Source organism: Tyto alba, unplaced genomic scaffold (genome assembly GCF_018691265.1).
Source record: "Tyto alba isolate M040663 unplaced genomic scaffold, T.alba_DEE_v4.0 Super-Scaffold_23, whole genome shotgun sequence".
Taxonomy (NCBI): Eukaryota; Metazoa; Chordata; class Aves; order Strigiformes; family Tytonidae; genus Tyto; species Tyto alba.
In genome coordinates this window covers 25,624,578-25,641,072 of record NW_024881297.1, presented here as the reverse complement: position 1 = coordinate 25,641,072, position 16,495 = coordinate 25,624,578, and the positions used below count along the sequence as shown (strand labels likewise).

The following is a 16,495-nucleotide window of genomic DNA, read 5'->3' as shown; positions in this document are numbered from 1 at the left end:
AGTTGCAAAACAAGCCACGGAGGGACGGGCCTGTGGCTGCTCGCCTTTCGGGGGTCGTTTGGGTGGCCAAAGGGCTTCTGCTACAGACATCCTCGTGCCGGGGTGGGGTGGGGAGGGTGGGGTGGGTGGGGCACCAAGCAATTGATTTAATCGAAATTAGAGTCATGGTTCAAGGACCTTCCCAGCTCCTCGTCTCCCAGAACCCGTTCGTAGATGTGGGCTGAGATGTACTTGCGTATGTCCCATGGAAGCCAGTATCTGTATTTCTTGTGAAGCAGGGCAAATTAGGAAAAGCTATGGTTTTCTATGCTTCTATACATGTAAGTAGAAAAGAGCTCTAGCCCTGCTGCTCCAATGCATTGGTACACCCCTTTTCAGCCTAGGCAAGACCTATGTATAACCAGTCCTATGATCCCTTTCTAACCGCAGTGCCAATGTAGAAGTGATTTGCCTGAATGTGACATTTCTTCCCCGTTACCCATGATAACCATCTCACTGGACATCAAAGCCCGTAAGAAAAAGAGGGGATGATTTTGTGGGGAAGAAGGGCAGAATTCACGTCAAGAGGCATCGCATTTCCAAACAGCAAAGCTGCTGGCGCAGCACCTCACCTTTACCTTCTCCCTGCCCTGGGTGCACCCACTCCCTCCTCGTCTGGAGGCTGCTCCTTGAGCTGCATGGGCAGGCAGCAGCAAAACCTGCGCCCACGTCCCTGCTACCCCATCTGTAGCTCGGCTGTGCCACCTGCAGCGCTATGTTTGGAAGGGTTTTCAGAGAGCATATGTAAAGACACACAATTTCCCGTGCTGATGATACTTGTCTTTTCTAGAGCAGTATCCAGTAAGCTGTCCCAAATTCTGCAGATGGAAGACACCTCCTGATTTTTACTTTTTTTTTTTTTTTTTTTTTTTTTTTTTTATATCTCTGCCAATAAGCCACCTTTCTGCTTCTTTAGTCAAGCATGTCTTTTCATACAGGCGTTTTCGTGAGCTTCTTCAGACAGTGTTAATTTGAAGCTCTGGAACTCTCACATTCCTGCATTCCTGCTCCATTGGAAACCTTGACTCACCAACCAACAAGACAGCCATGTAGTCGGAGGCACCAGCAGCTACACCTCTAGATCCCAGCAGAGAGAGCAGCTGCCTGTCTTCAGTGCCTTGCCCAGGCAGAAGGCATGGACTTCAAAGATACGAGGGAGCTGTCAAAGCTGTCAGCTAGGGCAGTGTTGTACAGGCAGCGATGGGATTCACTGATGCGTCTCAAGAGAACAGGCATTTAGATCTTCTAACATTCAGAAGGAGCCTAGGCTAGAGCCTGCCAGGAATGCTGTCTGCCATGCTTTTCCATTCTGCTTGCAGATCTGAAAGCTGGGGAATGATATTTAGCATAGGGTAGACGTAGTCCAAGTTGTACACACGGTATGCTGGATTTAACTGCAATCCCTTTGTGAGAGTCATGTAAAGAAAGGCTGAGTGCAGGTGATGGATGGCAGAGTGCGAGCCTGCGAGTCTGAAGGCATTTCAGGAGAGAGGATTCTCCCACACCCGGCTGGTGCCTGACCTTTGCCGGTGCCGAGCACAGCCTCGGTCTCCTCCCGGGCTGCTGGGAATGCTAACACGGACACATTTCAGCTGGTTATGCTGACCTGCCCGGTCTTGCTCGCACAGAAACCCTGGACCACAAACAGATTTAAGGGATATGCAAGCTACCGTGCTTCTGTGCCTTTACAAGCATACAGCAGCAGCCAGCCCTGCTTGTATCAGGGCTTTTTTGTTCCAGATTTAGCAAAAGAAGGTTTGTTCACAGCTAGATTACTAATTGCTTGAAGCAATATTAAACTTTGTCAGGAAAGCGTGGTAGGTGAAGTAGCTTGTTGGGTATGTGTGGTGTTTCTCTGATCCTTCACAGCCATGGGAAGAGGCTTAAGAAGAAAAAGATCCCTCCCTCTTGGCTCATAGTTCTTGCACGCTCTTTTGATATTATCAGCAGGAGCAAGCCTGCCAAGTCTCATGTGTAGAGCAGAGGTCTCTCCCCCTCTCCAATTAGCAGACAGAGACCCTGCCTGAGACACAGGGCTTTCCAGCACCTTGTCACTTGGCTTCTTTAGACCTCTCCCACTCCTTCCGCTTGCCCTCATAATGCTGTGGAGTAAATACCAGCAGCTATTTCTCCATGATATAGAGAATTATTAAAATAGTTGTTTTGTTTTGTTTTTGTTTTTGTTTTTGTTTTTGTTTTTTTTTTTTTTAATATATACTCGTGGGTTGTATTTTTTTTGTCTTGTTTTGTTTTTTAAATACTCTTTTCTCTGTCCTGCTCTGTTTGCTTTCTGAACATTTTAACTGAATTTTTTGCACACTTTGTTTAAGGGCTTTGTCCTGGCAGGGTACCAGCAACCAGCAGCCTGGCTCCCCATATGAATGATGAAAAGGAGTAAGTATTTCTAAGACCTACACAAAGTATCCAAGTAAGGTGCCTTTGTCACCCTATTTAACTGATTAAGGAGTTACTGTTCCTCTGAAAAACAATGTATTGCTAGTGCATCCAGAGAGGCACGCTCATTACAGATCGTCAGTGAAAAATGATCTGCACTGAAGATCTGTTTCAGCACAGAAAGGTAAAGACGGACAAACTGTACCTGCCTGCACCTTCTCGGGGATGGGGATGGACTTGTCTGCGAATTGATGCGGTGGTCGGTGCAGCAGGCCCCCCAGTCAGCTGAGTGCAGGGTGTGTTAATTGGGTACACATAGGCCGAGGGGAAGGCAGAAAAGAGCAAGATCGTGTTACTTCCAGAGCCTCATGGCATTACTTTCCAGACCCATTTGCATGCTTGCTGGGTTCTGAATAATTTTTGTTGAGAATCATTTCAATGCTGAACGTACCAGTAGTGTTGGCAGTTGCAGATTTTTAAATGGCAAATTTATTCTGTACACACCTTTCTGACACAAGCTGTAATAGTGAGAGTTGATAACTTAGTTTACTATTTTTTTTTTGCCGTATTTGTTTTTATCATTCTTATCTCAATGAGAATCAATTACCTTATAAAAATCTTGATATGCCAAAGAGAAGAGAGCTTCTAAAAGCTTGCAAAAAGTTGTCAGGTACTGATTAGCTCCAGGAGGGAGCAGCCAGAGGAAAGTGATGCCAGTGAGAGCCTGTGACTGCTCAGTGTAGGTGTGGGCACTTGGAAAACTCAGTCAAGCAGTAACCTGCAAGTACAAAAATAATCAGGATATATCTTAGTTATTGAACATTCTGTCTTGGTTGATATGACAGGGAGCTGTGGCCACCTTTGACCTCAGAGACAAACTAAAGCAGCTTGAGTACAACTATCCTAGCAGACTGTGACGTCTCTAAGAAGGTTTATGTACATTATTTTCCTGACCACTACAGGTCATGTATATATATTAATATGCATGCATGCATATATATGCAGCTACTTACATATATGTGTCTGTATGCACATATATACATACATGTGTATGGAACATCCAAACTCCAAATTTTGAGCAGGAATCCAAAACCACTGTATTTTTCTGCTGCAGTCAGGAGAGGAGAATGCCCTGTGAGTACTCTGTCTAGAAATTAGCAGAAGCCAACAGAAGAAAAGACAAATTATTAACTACAAGAAAAGACAAATTATTAACTCTGGCAAGACAGAAAGATTCTGCTTGCAGGAACATGACTTAAATGCTTCAGCATTCCCTTGTTTGTTTTGTATTAATATTTATTTGGGTGCAGCTGTTACTACTTGCTGGAACATGAATGTTTTGTCAGCTTTTTGTTTTGTTTTGTTCTTTTTGTTTTTAAACGCTTATTGGTGTGTGGTTATATTTGAACCACTAGGTGAACCTGTGTGAGATGAGGATATAAAAAGCTAGTTCTGTTGCATTTTTTTTGATTTCTGTAGAAATGGGTAGGGATCAGCAAGTTTGCTAGGTCCACAAAGCAGAGTTCAATGTGAGTAATGGCCTTTAAGTATTTAATTAAAAGCTCCATTAAAAAAAAAAAAAGAGAGAGGGAGAAGTGGCAGGCATTTCACATGCAGCCCTGTGTGTGCTTTGGCACGTCACAGAATTATGATGGAGGAAATGCCAGAGGAAAGTCATGTCTCATGAGTGCAGTAGGATGTGAAGGCTGTAGGATATTGGTTAGCTGAGGTTTGACCTTTGAGGGAGTGCGATACTGAAAAATAACAGGGAGGCAGTAAAATGACTCCAGCAGCAGCCGGAGCGCGTTGGTAGTTCCCTTACTGGTAACGTCACCACCAAAACCACGTCGCCTGCAGGCAGTGCGCCTACGGTGACTCAGCTAACATCAGAGGAGCTACGGCACCGAGGGGGAAAACGGAGGGAAACAATTGCCCAGAATGTGTTCTGTGCTTGTTTCTTGGCAGGCCAACAGCAGCAGCATCTCCGTGACGGAGCCCACAACTCCTGTGGAGGCCAAGGAGGTGCCCAAGAAGAAGAAACCCTATGGGAAGAAGAGTGAGTGATGTCTGCTTAGTGCTGGGCCCGGTTAGAGGAACTCTGTCCATGTCCCGTCAGAGCAGGAGAGATCTTGCCTTGCTGCGGATGCCCTCGGTCACCTGTGGGTTTGAGAACGCAGCTTCATCCTCAACTGCTCCCCTCTCAACCTTCCCTCCTCTACGAAAGGAGAAGCAAGGAGGGAGATGGAAGAAAGAAAAGGGCAAGAGCGACTGGAGCAGAAGCGAGGGCTTTGCCCGGGTCGGGACTGCCCAGCCAGGGCGGCAGCAGCAACTTTTAGTGTGTGTCCACCCCCCGAGTCTAAAACAGAGCTAGGTAAGATTAACGGACATTTATGGAGATCGCCAGGAGTCAAGAGTAGAGTTCAAACCCCCATGGTGCTCATTCTCTCCCTTAGCCTAGAGCGACTGCATTTTTGAGGCGAAGGAAGGGGAAACAATGGGGCTTGCTTTGTTTTTCTGAAATATTTGGGGATTTGGAAAACCCAAACATTCAAATAATGCTTTGAAGAGATTACAGCTGCTGTGCCATATTTTATTTTTCAAAAGAAGGCCTTTCTTTCAAGAAGACTCCTGTAAAAATGTGTCATCTTAGACCAGTGTACTTGAGAATACATAATATTGCAGTAAGTATTATACTCCGTTTTTTCTGAACAAACTGGATTTTTGGTAAAACAGACATTCACGTTTTCTAGTTTGCACTGTTACTCATGACACGGCCTGCATACATCTTTATTTCTCAGCAGTTCAGGTTTATTTTTCACCTTCAGTATTATAGAAAGAGGAGACTGGTGACTTTCAGCTTTATTTCTTTGGATCCCAGGATGTCTGTGGACTCGCCCGAACAATAGTTTTGACTTCTGGTTAATACACAGATCCTTGCAGCTTTTCTAGAGCAAGGAAAGGCTCTGGGGTTTGCAGCAAAGCTTCTTCCTTACTTTTGTGGATGCCCACAGCCTGTGCTGCCCATTTAGAAAAGATGACTGAACAGACTTGGCTTTGAAGGGAAAAGACACATTAAGAATAGGAAGAGGGAGGATGGTTTTTTTTGTTTGTTTGTGTTTTTTTTTTTTTTTTTTTAATTGCACACTGTAAGAAAGTAGAACATGGCGCAAAGGCCTTGATATTTGTGTGAATGTGAATACTGATGGACACGACCTGCACTAGATTTCAAACTACAGTTTGGCACAACACAGCAGACACTTTTTCCAATCCAGACAGAGTAGAATAATTTTTTGCATCAACATTAAGAACTTTATAACTATGCAAAATCAGCACCAATGGTTGGATTAATATTTTAATAATTACACACTTTTTACATTATGAAAATAAATCATAAATAGTGTAAAAATAATTCTGAAGATCAACTTCTCACAAGCAAGAAACAAAACCTGAAGTACAAAACTGAAAGAAAACAAAACAGTATTCAACTGAAAAACAAGGAGAAATTTTAATAATAAAAACAAAAGCATGCCGTTTGATCGGGTTCAATTAAGTCAGGACCAGAGGCCACAAGAAAGTGGTAATTAATAACAAATTAAAATGGGTGATTAAAAACCTTGCAACTCTTTACACTACTCATCAAAAGAGGTCTCATGGCATATTTACAGTGCTAAGACACTCAAAACATTTCTAGTATTGATAATACGATACTGACCCATGTGTTTTTCCCCCCAAGAATTGTAATCCTCGCCAAATAACTTTTCTTTGTATTTTTATCTCTTCTACTGCATTTATGAGACCATTTGCAATACAAAAATAATGGCACATATAGCTGAACTTAAAAAAGTAAAAAATACAAATAAAAATATATAATATTTTCCAAAGGAAAAAGTCAGATACATACATCTTAGTAACATTTTTTAAAGTTGTGTGATATTTTCCCAAACATGTACAATAATATAAGAATATCCACATATATGTTAACAATATGTAAAACATTCTTCCACCAACCCAACTCTTCATAATACTTCAGAGAAGTGTGCAAGTACCAATGGTATCTGGGAAATTCATACAATTTCTTTTTTCCATAGAAACAAGTAAAACACTAACGGTCCCAGGTTAAGTTAAGGCCCCCTGTCTTCCCAAGAAAATTCAATTTCCAAGCAGCATTGATAATTGGATGCATTTAAAAACAAAATGAAATAAAAGCAACACTCCAAATACTTTTTTAAAATACAAACTCCACCTGTTTTGTGGAGTGTCTTTTTCAAATCCTGTCAGAAATGATTGTGGCAGGCACTTGTTTCTAACAGCATTTAACAAATTCAACCACCACGTAAAATACTTCAATAACAGAGGGTGCAAGAAAACCTTCATTTGTACATTACAGCAACATTCAGATCCATAAAAGCAAGTTGCAGAAAGAAAAATAAAAAAAAAATGTGAAAGTTTTAATTCTAGTCACTGAAACGGAATCATTTTTTGCAACGACTAAAAATTAGACTTTCTTTTGACCACTATCTTTGCAGATATTAGTGCTTTGTGAGACTTTTCAGTGTGACAATTTAGGTCTCTCATTAGATATAATACGGAGATTTAAAAATGGAATTTAAGATGGTCAAGCAGCAGAGATCGGGGAATTGGAAAGGAAAGGTCGGCTTCTGCATGCCTTGAACATCTTCACTGCATTCCATAGGCTGGGCATATCCCTGCAGTTCTTATCCAGTGCAGTGGCCCTGATGTGGGCAAAACCCCGCTGTTGAAGCGGGTAACATTCCCCTTGGTACTAAACACAATACCGGGGTGTGTCGCACCGCACGCCGCGAGCGCTTTGCGGGGGAAGGAAGCATCACTCTCCCCGTGCCATTGCCGGGGCAAGGCGGGCACAGGCCAGTGAAGAGCCCTGCACGGCTGAGCCCAGGCTTGCATCCCGGTTCTGCGGCGGTCACCGGGACACCTCTCCCCAGACCCCGGCGGGATGCAGGACCCCTCCTGACTCGGCCCCCAGCCTTCCCGCAGGGACCGAGGGTCTGACCGTCTCATCTGGGGGCTGCACCGTCTGTTCCGCGGGCGTGACCGAGTGCCTGATGCTCACGTGCACTCTTCCACAAGGGTAATGCTCAGTGGAGCCAATGCTAACTTTCCACACCGTACACCAATCTTAAGAATTACCCCTTTTTAAACTCTGTGCTTCACACAGGTTTATGGATTTCTCATTCATGCTACTTACACGGTGGACTAGAAGAACGTACAAACAGCTGGATGAAGAGTGTCGTTCTGCCTTGCTACACTATCACAACGTGACATCAAAATCAGCAATAAATAAAAATACAAATCAAAAAAAATACATCGTATCATTGTTCCATGAATTAACGTTTCATGCTTTACCTCAGGAAAAAATAAAAAGTTGTCCAAAGTATCCTGAAAGAAAGATTTCCCATAGCTAATCTATGAATGTGAAGACAAGGACTGCGTATGTCAGACATATTCCATACAGTGCTTAAAAGACTTGCTGCTTCTGTAGCAGGACTTCTGCACAATGTGGTTATAACACACTGGAGTAACAGATGGTTACAAAACTTGGTATGAAACAAATACTGAAAATTCTCAAAGAAACAAGGATTAATTAATACCTGAATATTAGTTAATACCTGAAAAAGTCAAGGATATAGAAACTGTGTAGACTAATACCACTACACATTTCTACCACCAAAAAGACTGGTAGAGGAACTACTGTTCCTGCCACAAACTAAACAAAACAAATCATATCTATTTAGAGGAATGCTACTAAAAAATACAGCAACAAACAGGTGGTTCAAACTGTAGTTTTGCCATCAAAAAAAAAAAAAAAAAAGATATACTAGCACCAAAAGTAGTTGCTTTTTAAACAAAATAAACATGTTGCAAGTCTTGTCAGGGTGTTTTTCCTGATGAAATATTAAGCCAATTTTTTTTCTTTCTTGTACTGAACATGCAACTTTTTTAGATACTGTTAGGTTTCATTTCAAGTCCATCTTTGAAATGCCAATATTAATGTCAAATCTATGTATGCGGTTTAGCCTGTTAATTTAAATTGTTTATCTGCTGTTCACCCATGGTCATTTAAATGGAATGAACTTTTCATGACATTGAACAATACAGAGGCTTTAAAAAGTTAAGTTAGATTGCTTGGAAAAAAAATCAAAAGTATTCCTACCTGGCAGGAGTTAAATAAAGAAATTTCTTTACAGGACAGAAAAGAAAGTGAATAAAGGTGCTTATGTGTTTCTTCAGCAGGGTCTCAGTGTCAGGGAGTTAAAGGAGAATTGAGTTTTGACTAATGCTTAACGGTAGTGTTTATAATTATATCCTGAATGAACAAATCATGAACCAAGGTTCTGCTAGCTTTATTAATGCATATAGAAATGGATGCCATGAGGACAGTTAAAAAATATAGATATACAAATTTTTTTTAAAAACGAAAGTGCTAATGACAGCATGCATTTAATAGCTCTTTATCTTGTTGCTGTTCCTTAAATGAGTTGTGTTTGTAGACACTCTCAATATGGAACTGCTAAAACATATAGCCAGATAATAAACATCCTACTTGATTTTGCATTTGAATACTCTGCGGGACATTTAAAAAAATATTTCATCTTACTGTATCATTGCCAGTATTTGATATTTTATGAAAACGTTCAAATTCTAGTCTTTGCATCTATAATATACCTAGCCAAAAGTGCCAAGTCAGGACATAGGCATAAGAGACTCTTCCCTGTTAGGTGGGCAGCTTGCTCCTCAACCTGTTCTTTTTTGAGATAGTGCTTCTTAAAGAAGCAGACTAAAACTGGCAAGTTGGACGGCTTACATGGTGCTCCTCTTGTCCCCTTTCTGGGAAGTCCCTCATTCACATTACTGCCGCAGCACTCTGATTATTAACACTTTATATTCAGTCTATGCCATGTGAAGGCTTTTACTAATGTAATCATGATTATTCAAACAGGTTGATACTTGCATCTCTGAAAATTTAAGCAAATAAAACCATTTTTCCTCATATTGCAAACACTTCTTTATTTCTTCCTATCGGATAGAGGGAACTGAGCAGTAAAAATATATACCTATTTTTCAGTATATATACCTATATAGTGTTGGAATTTTGTTTTTATTAGTAAGGTACCACTAGATGGAGGCCACTAAATTTACTTTTAGTTTTAAAAATCTGTGGAAGATTTTCCCTCATGAAAAGCTGGTTTTGTCTCTGATATACCAAAATGACAATAAAGATTTAGCAAAGCAGAAGATCACATTATAGTGGCATTTCCATTGATCTGAGATTGTGAAGCCATGCAAAAAGTGCAACCACAGCAGGTACCCATCTTCACATGATTTAGAAATGATGGAGCGAGGAAAAATATGCATTCCAAGAAGGGCAAGGTGCCTGCATGTGGATGCAGACAGGCTGTCTTGCTCAACTTTAGTTTTGGTCTACTTAGGAAAGACAGCTCTCAGAAAAGTAACTAAAAAAGTTTGTGATCATCCTGCTATACACTAGGAATGGAAATGATGTAAAAAAGTATTTCCATCTGCCAAATATGACACCATTTCTCATAAACTAGTCTCTCAAACTAACTACAGTGCACCATATGAAGACTCAAAACTGGGAAAAATACCTCGTGGCAAAAACTACAAATGTGCACAACTTAAGTATTTATAGCAATAAAAAAAGTGGAGAAGCAAAACCTTGCCAATGTTTTTCTAGAAAACCAGTCATCTGAACAGAAATGGAGAAATATCAACACCTTTAACAGTGTAGTGCGATGACAAGCGTAATCACACAAACTTGTTTCTCTCCAATGTTTTTTGAGTAGTAATGTCCACTAAAGTCACTGTAACAGCAGAAAAAGAACAAGATGAATAAATCAGTCTGTGAAACACAAAAATAAACTCTCTTCATTTTTAGACTTAAAGGCTTCAAAGACTCTGAAATAAAAACTGTTAATACTGAAACAAGGTGAACAAGTGACTTGAAGTATTTTCTTCAATGCCATCATCATAAATGTTGAATAGCTTATTGAAATGCATCCTTTCTGGCAACAGTTATGGGAAAAGGAAACAAAATTAACCATAGCTTCCAAAATTCTGCAGAGAAGTTCAGCTAGTTTTGTGTAATCCAAACTGTATCACCTGAAAACCACACCATGGTACATACGTGTCTGGTCAGTTCCATTATCCTCCTCCTCCAGAGGATGTTCCGATTCATCCCCGCCTCAAGAATGCTTTTTCCTCCAGCAGTCCCAAAATAAAATACACAGAGCACATACTCTGTCCATCCTTGAGTAAGGTTGAGAAGCTTCTGGTGTCAGGCGGCGTCTGCCATCAAATGATCCCTGTAGCACCTCTGCAACCCTTTTCAAACAACCCACAGAGAAGTCTGGTTTCTTCTTCTAACTTCTTTCCTTCTTGAGTAAGGACTCGACAGGCCCTATCGTGAATGTCTTCACGACCGTGAGCAGTGCAAGGCAAACCAATGCTGATTAACAGGCAGGACCCACTTTGATCAAAAGGGCCAGGTGGCCTGCAAGACTGGAAGCCATCCACCTGCAGCTGGATTTCTATTCCCCAAAAATTCAAGGCCTTTTTCTATCCTCCTCTGGTTTATCTCTTTTTAGCAATAAGCCACGGTGTGACTCCCTTGAGATGACAAAAGGAAACAATTCAGAAGCTGGAATCAAAAGTCACTGTGAGCAGCCATTTAGCACGTGACGTGATCACACAACAAGCAGATTTGGCACACAAACTCATGCTTTTAGTCCGTACAAGCAAATATGTTGGCACAAATCAGAGAAGTGTTTAAGATGGACGTGGAAGCCAAGTCAGTAAACTCCAACAGCAGCTGATACAGTACATTTCATAGCATTTTGCTCTTATTTGGTCACAATTTCTTGTAAACTAGTTCATGGCACTCATCGTCCATGCAGGTCCACAAGCCAAAATATATGAATTTTCAGAAATAATCAGATTTCTATTATTGATCATTGTATCAAGATCTTTCTCTCTCTCATTAGAGAGAGAATTTTTGCAGGTTTATCCTGCAATTATATATCATCTAAGTGCAGATGTAAGTGAAAAAAAAGATGTACACATGGACTATTGCAAACAAGTAGAAGCAGCTACATGTAAACATATCTCAGACTTGTAAAATAAATTTTTCAGTTTTCAACTATAAATACAAAAAGTGAAGCACTATATACACAACTTCATGCTTGTAAGGTTAGATTCATCACTGCAGAGACAAAAAGAGATACAGATTAATCAAATTAGTAAATTGGTATTTCAGAGCCCTATTTCAAATACATAGATACAGCAGAGTTGCAAATACAGATAATTATTCCCTCAGCACCAGCTATTCTTCAGCAATAAATGCACCTAGGATTTCATTTATGCTTTATGTTTTCTAATGTATTATACACCAGTATCCCTCCACCTACATTTTCTGAATGCAATGATTTTAAATCTAGCACTGTCTAGGTTAAATCTTTACTAAAATAATGTTGCCAGGTAACATTAGCATACAATGTAACAACCAGGAGAAAGTCCTGAAGAAGAGAAAGGTAAGGTAAAGAGAAGGGCAGGACACACTGATGAACCCAGAAAAATAATATCATAATAGGTCATTATAAATATTTTATTAAAATGCCATATCCATGAGCTTTTTTATAAAGAATGGGAAGCAGGGATCACGTGCAGAAATCAAAGGATGTGCAAGCCTTCACATGAAGGAGAAAAGTCTTGGACCTTCCAGAAATCTAATGCCAACTGTTTCTACAATACCGCCTGAATGAGTTATTACTTCTACATATATTACAACCTCATCACATCAACCACTGTCACGGTGAGGTCTTGTTTTTGCATTGCTGCATACATCTATCTAAGAAGCTCTGAAGTATATCCTGATACTGTTCAGTATGACCGTGACGGGCTTTCCTGTGTGCCAAGGATGTACTGCCCCTTAAAAGAAAAAGCTCTGAGCATCCTACCTTTTGCCAACAGCCAGGCATCGGTAATCCATCAGGACCCTGTTTCAAGGAGGGAGGGAAATAAAAATAAAAAGAGCATAGTTAAGTTTGATAGGATAGCTATTCCACCAGTATCTGTTAGAATAGCTGAAGTAGCTCTGAATTTTTATGTAATAAGTAGCTACCAGCTCCTAACTTATTTACTCTCTTGTTCTCAAGGTGAAAGAAAAGCCAAAGGAGAGAAGATTTACACTGTAAATACATATGTGTGCCTCTGACATAAAGATTTGTTTTTCCCTAAATCATTAGAACATCTTCATCACTTTCGTATTGCTGTTAGAGCTCAGGCTGCATATTATTTTAAATATAATCTGTTATTCACAACAATCTGTAGTTGAATGTACAAGATCAATGAGCAAAAAAATATTATCACTTTTATCTGGAGGGTATTGTGTTTTATAGGCCCCTAGTACAAAGTTAACTCAATGATAAGATAGCAAGACTCAAATTTGAGTAGGATCTTTTCTGTTCACTTTCATTCTTAGCTTTTGAATGAAGCAGCAAAATCTTAAGGCCTGAACATACCTCAAGTGATACAGTGGAAGAAATCATCAGTGGTGGGAGGAGTGCAATACAGCAGCAGTGATTATTTAATTGCTTGGACAATATGGCCATCTAATTTCTTCTTATGTTAGAGACAGTCACTCCATTTCTTTTCTGTCACCACTCTAACTTTCACATATCTCCATGCATCCAGTAGGATCAGAGCCAGCTTTTGGCTCCAGTCATACTGGTTTTCATGGAGCTAATTCCAATTTACATGGCTATACAGGATTTATGCAAAGAATTATATGCTCAGAATTAGGGACATGTATCGTGTTACTAGATTTTACATGAATAGAAGAAAAAATCAGGCCTTGACATTTTTTTAGAATACAGAATAAAAGTACATGCTATATGTGAATTTACATGTGAAGACAGTGGTTAATGAGAATATTTGAATGTGCTTGCATGTAATCTGATAGGAACAGCTTGCTGCCTAAAGCAAGAAACAGGGCTGTTTGTTTAGCAGCTTATTCTAGTAATTACCTATGAACAGAATATTCTTCATCCATCAATGACTGTTAGTGAATCTCCAGATATAAATGATAATGGAGAAACATTTTTAAATTACAAAAGCATGCTTGATTATCCCCAACAAAATGTGTGATATGGTTACCATTAATTGGAAGCAAACCAAATGGACTATGGAATAATCTTAATGGACTATGTATTTAAGATCAAAATCTATTGACTTCAAATTAGAAATTCAAATTAGAAGTTGAAATAAAATCTACTTAATTTAACATTCATCTTAGAGAACCGTGCTTAACCACCAAACAATATCAGAACATGCAGATCAAATTTTACTGTGAACAATTAAAATCTTCCTTTTATCTTTAAATGTGTATGTACTGTTCTATTTATTTATTTTTTTAAACATGGAAAAGAATTTAAACTTACTTTGCCATTAAATAAAAATCACTGTTGCCAGATTGGTACAAGGGAGAGGGTCAACAAGTAGAATTTTAGTATAGGTGGGAACTTGAATTCATGCTAACATAGGGTGGGGAGTGTTGTGTGTATTCCAGGAAGGTAAGTTCCAAGGGTAAGACCATTAAATTGAAGACATTAAATAACAAAGACAGTGAGGGTTTGGGCTGCAGACCGTTATCTTCTTAGAAACCTCAGGTAAGTTTTCATTTCCAGATCTGTTTGAATACTATTTGATGAACAGGCCAGACAACAAAATTATTACTTGTGTAAGGTCTGGGAGATCAGGCTCCAGCTTGCCTTACTGGAAACCTATGATTTGATTTTTAGAAATAATATTTACATCATTCTGTACGTGACTCTCATTTTGTCCAAATCCTGAAAACGTGCACCTAAGACTGCATGGATCTGAAAGGAGGTCCAGGGTCCAGAGTAGCTCTGGGACAGGCTAGGGTAAAGAACTGAGCCAGTGCAGACAGAAGTCGTCAGACTTGATTAGGAGTGGACATTGTGCTGCATTTCTACAAAGACTTGCGTTCAGGGTGAGTAAGGCAATAGGTTTTTTGTGAGGAAAATAACAAAACAACAGTTCTCAGGGAAAATGTAGGAAGGACACAAACTTACAAATTGCCATGTGATGTGGGAGCAAACTGCTGAGAGTTAGGTTTGAGGTGTCAACAAGAATGTGTGTTCTCTCATTACGGTTATGGTCACTGAAGCAGTTGGTTCGTTCATGCACATGCATGTGTTACGTGAATAATGTAAAGTCAGCTCAGAAAAACATTACTTTACATTGGGAATGGCTGATTACAAACAAAGGAACCGCATGCAGGGTTGGTAGGAAAGAGAAATACTGTACCAATTGGCAAGGGGCATCCAGCCCATCCAGGCCAGGCTGGCCTGGCTCCCCTTTTTCCCCCTTAATTCCACGGAATCCCTGTTTGTAAAGATTAACTTGCAATGTTACTGTCAAGGAAATGCCTTCAGTATTGATTTAGCTGGAGCGAACAAATAACAATAGAGAGGCAAGAGGAGCAAGCTGACCGCCGTGGTGTGATTTCAACCTGCGGGGCACTGACTGGCACAGCCCAGATTTGGTTCCTTTGCAACATGTTTGGCAGAAAATAATGGGAAAAAAAAAAAAAAAAAAGCCACCACCAGCCCCCATTAATTTAGCCTGAAGGTCTTCTGTGCTTTAAACCAAATTAGGAGGTTGACAAAGTCTGCTCCAGAATTTGCCTGAACTTGAGATAAGGCTGCGTTAAAAAAGTAGCTGGTGCTTGTTCCTCTCTCCTCAGTTCTTATTCCATCATTCTACAGCAGGACGATCGAATCTCCAATACACAAGTAAGACGTACCAATGGGCAAGGTGCATCTAATCCAGGAGCACCCTGTTCTCCTTTCTCCCCTTTAGGCCCCTTTTTGCCTTTCTTTCCCTTTTCCCCCTGTGGATACAATGGTTTGGATAAAACAAGTTTCATTCTTTTGGAAAAAAATTAAAGAAAATGGGTTTAAAAGTTTGGGGTTTTCTTTTTAAGCCAATGGAGAGCTGAAAGGACACTTACCACTGTGTTCTGGTTTGGATGGTGCATTATGTGGAAAAATAAATTATATGATCACAAGCAAGAACTGGAATCAGTTGCTATTAGTTTGTGTTGGTGTTTCATATCAGTACTGTGAATGTTTTGAATCCTAGAACAGGGCTTCAAATCATTGATTTCTTGAGACAGAGGCAAATCTGCAAATTCCCCCAATCCACAGTCCAAAATAAGAGATCTCCTATTTGCTCTAAGTGATAGTACAGAAGTGCACACGCACACTAGGCTGAATTTGTCAGCTTCCCTAGAAGATTTGTCACTAGTGAGAAGTAACTTTGCAAAAGCAGAGTACATCAGCAGAGTCTCTCTAAAAAAGACCAGTGGCATGGATGCTTCCTGGGGACGCATGGTCTGTGGCTAAATTCTGTCAGCTTCCATGGTGTCACGTCAAGAGTGAAACTGGCCTGGATATTCCTTTGCTGAACCAACCCTTTGCACTGTGGTAAGAGTTTTCGACAAATCCTGTTCTCAGTTTTGTCCACAGAAACCCACAGATATCACTGAGGGTGCACTCCTGTCATTCCAAATACAACACAACCATTTCAAACCCTGTTACAGAAATCAAAACATTTGAACTGCTTGATGGAGAGGTGCTATGATGCTTTTAATGATTTTCTAATGTCTTGGTATCATAAAGTAATCAGAAGTGATAATTAGATTCTTTATATAAATATTCCAACATTTAAATGTTCTCTCTACTTCAGGCAATGTTTCATCTGCTTATTTTATTGAAATTCAGTTCTTTGATTTTACACTGAGTTTTCTTTTTAAATGCAAAACTTCCAATGCTTTAACTACTCATGGAAATGACTTGACTCCCCTCAACAAAGGAACCTGCAAAGATGACCTCACCTTCAAGCAGTATAAGATGTTTAGAGAGTTCATTTTATAATTGATTTCACACCAGTTGATCACAATGGTAAATGAGTTTCAGGTTTG

General features: G+C 40.0%; 1 protein-coding gene across 5 annotated transcripts in view; it reads right to left on the bottom strand.

Annotated features, from left to right (window-relative positions):
• Positions 1–6,341: 6,341 nt before the first annotated feature.
• Positions 6,342–16,495, bottom strand: part of COL25A1 (collagen type XXV alpha 1 chain) — a 321,970-nt gene continuing 311,816 nt past the window's right edge. For all 5 annotated transcript variants that reach the window (XM_042796993.1, XM_042796997.1, XM_042796996.1 and 2 more), the window contains 3 exons: positions 14,818–14,895; positions 12,447–12,485; positions 6,342–11,692 (listed from right to left, as the gene is read on the bottom strand). In XM_042796993.1, coding sequence (XP_042652927.1) covers positions 11,690–11,692; positions 12,447–12,485; positions 14,818–14,895 — 120 coding nt within the window. In that variant the 3' untranslated portion in view covers positions 6,342–11,689. The remainder of the gene's footprint in view (positions 11,693–12,446; positions 12,486–14,817; positions 14,896–16,495) is intronic.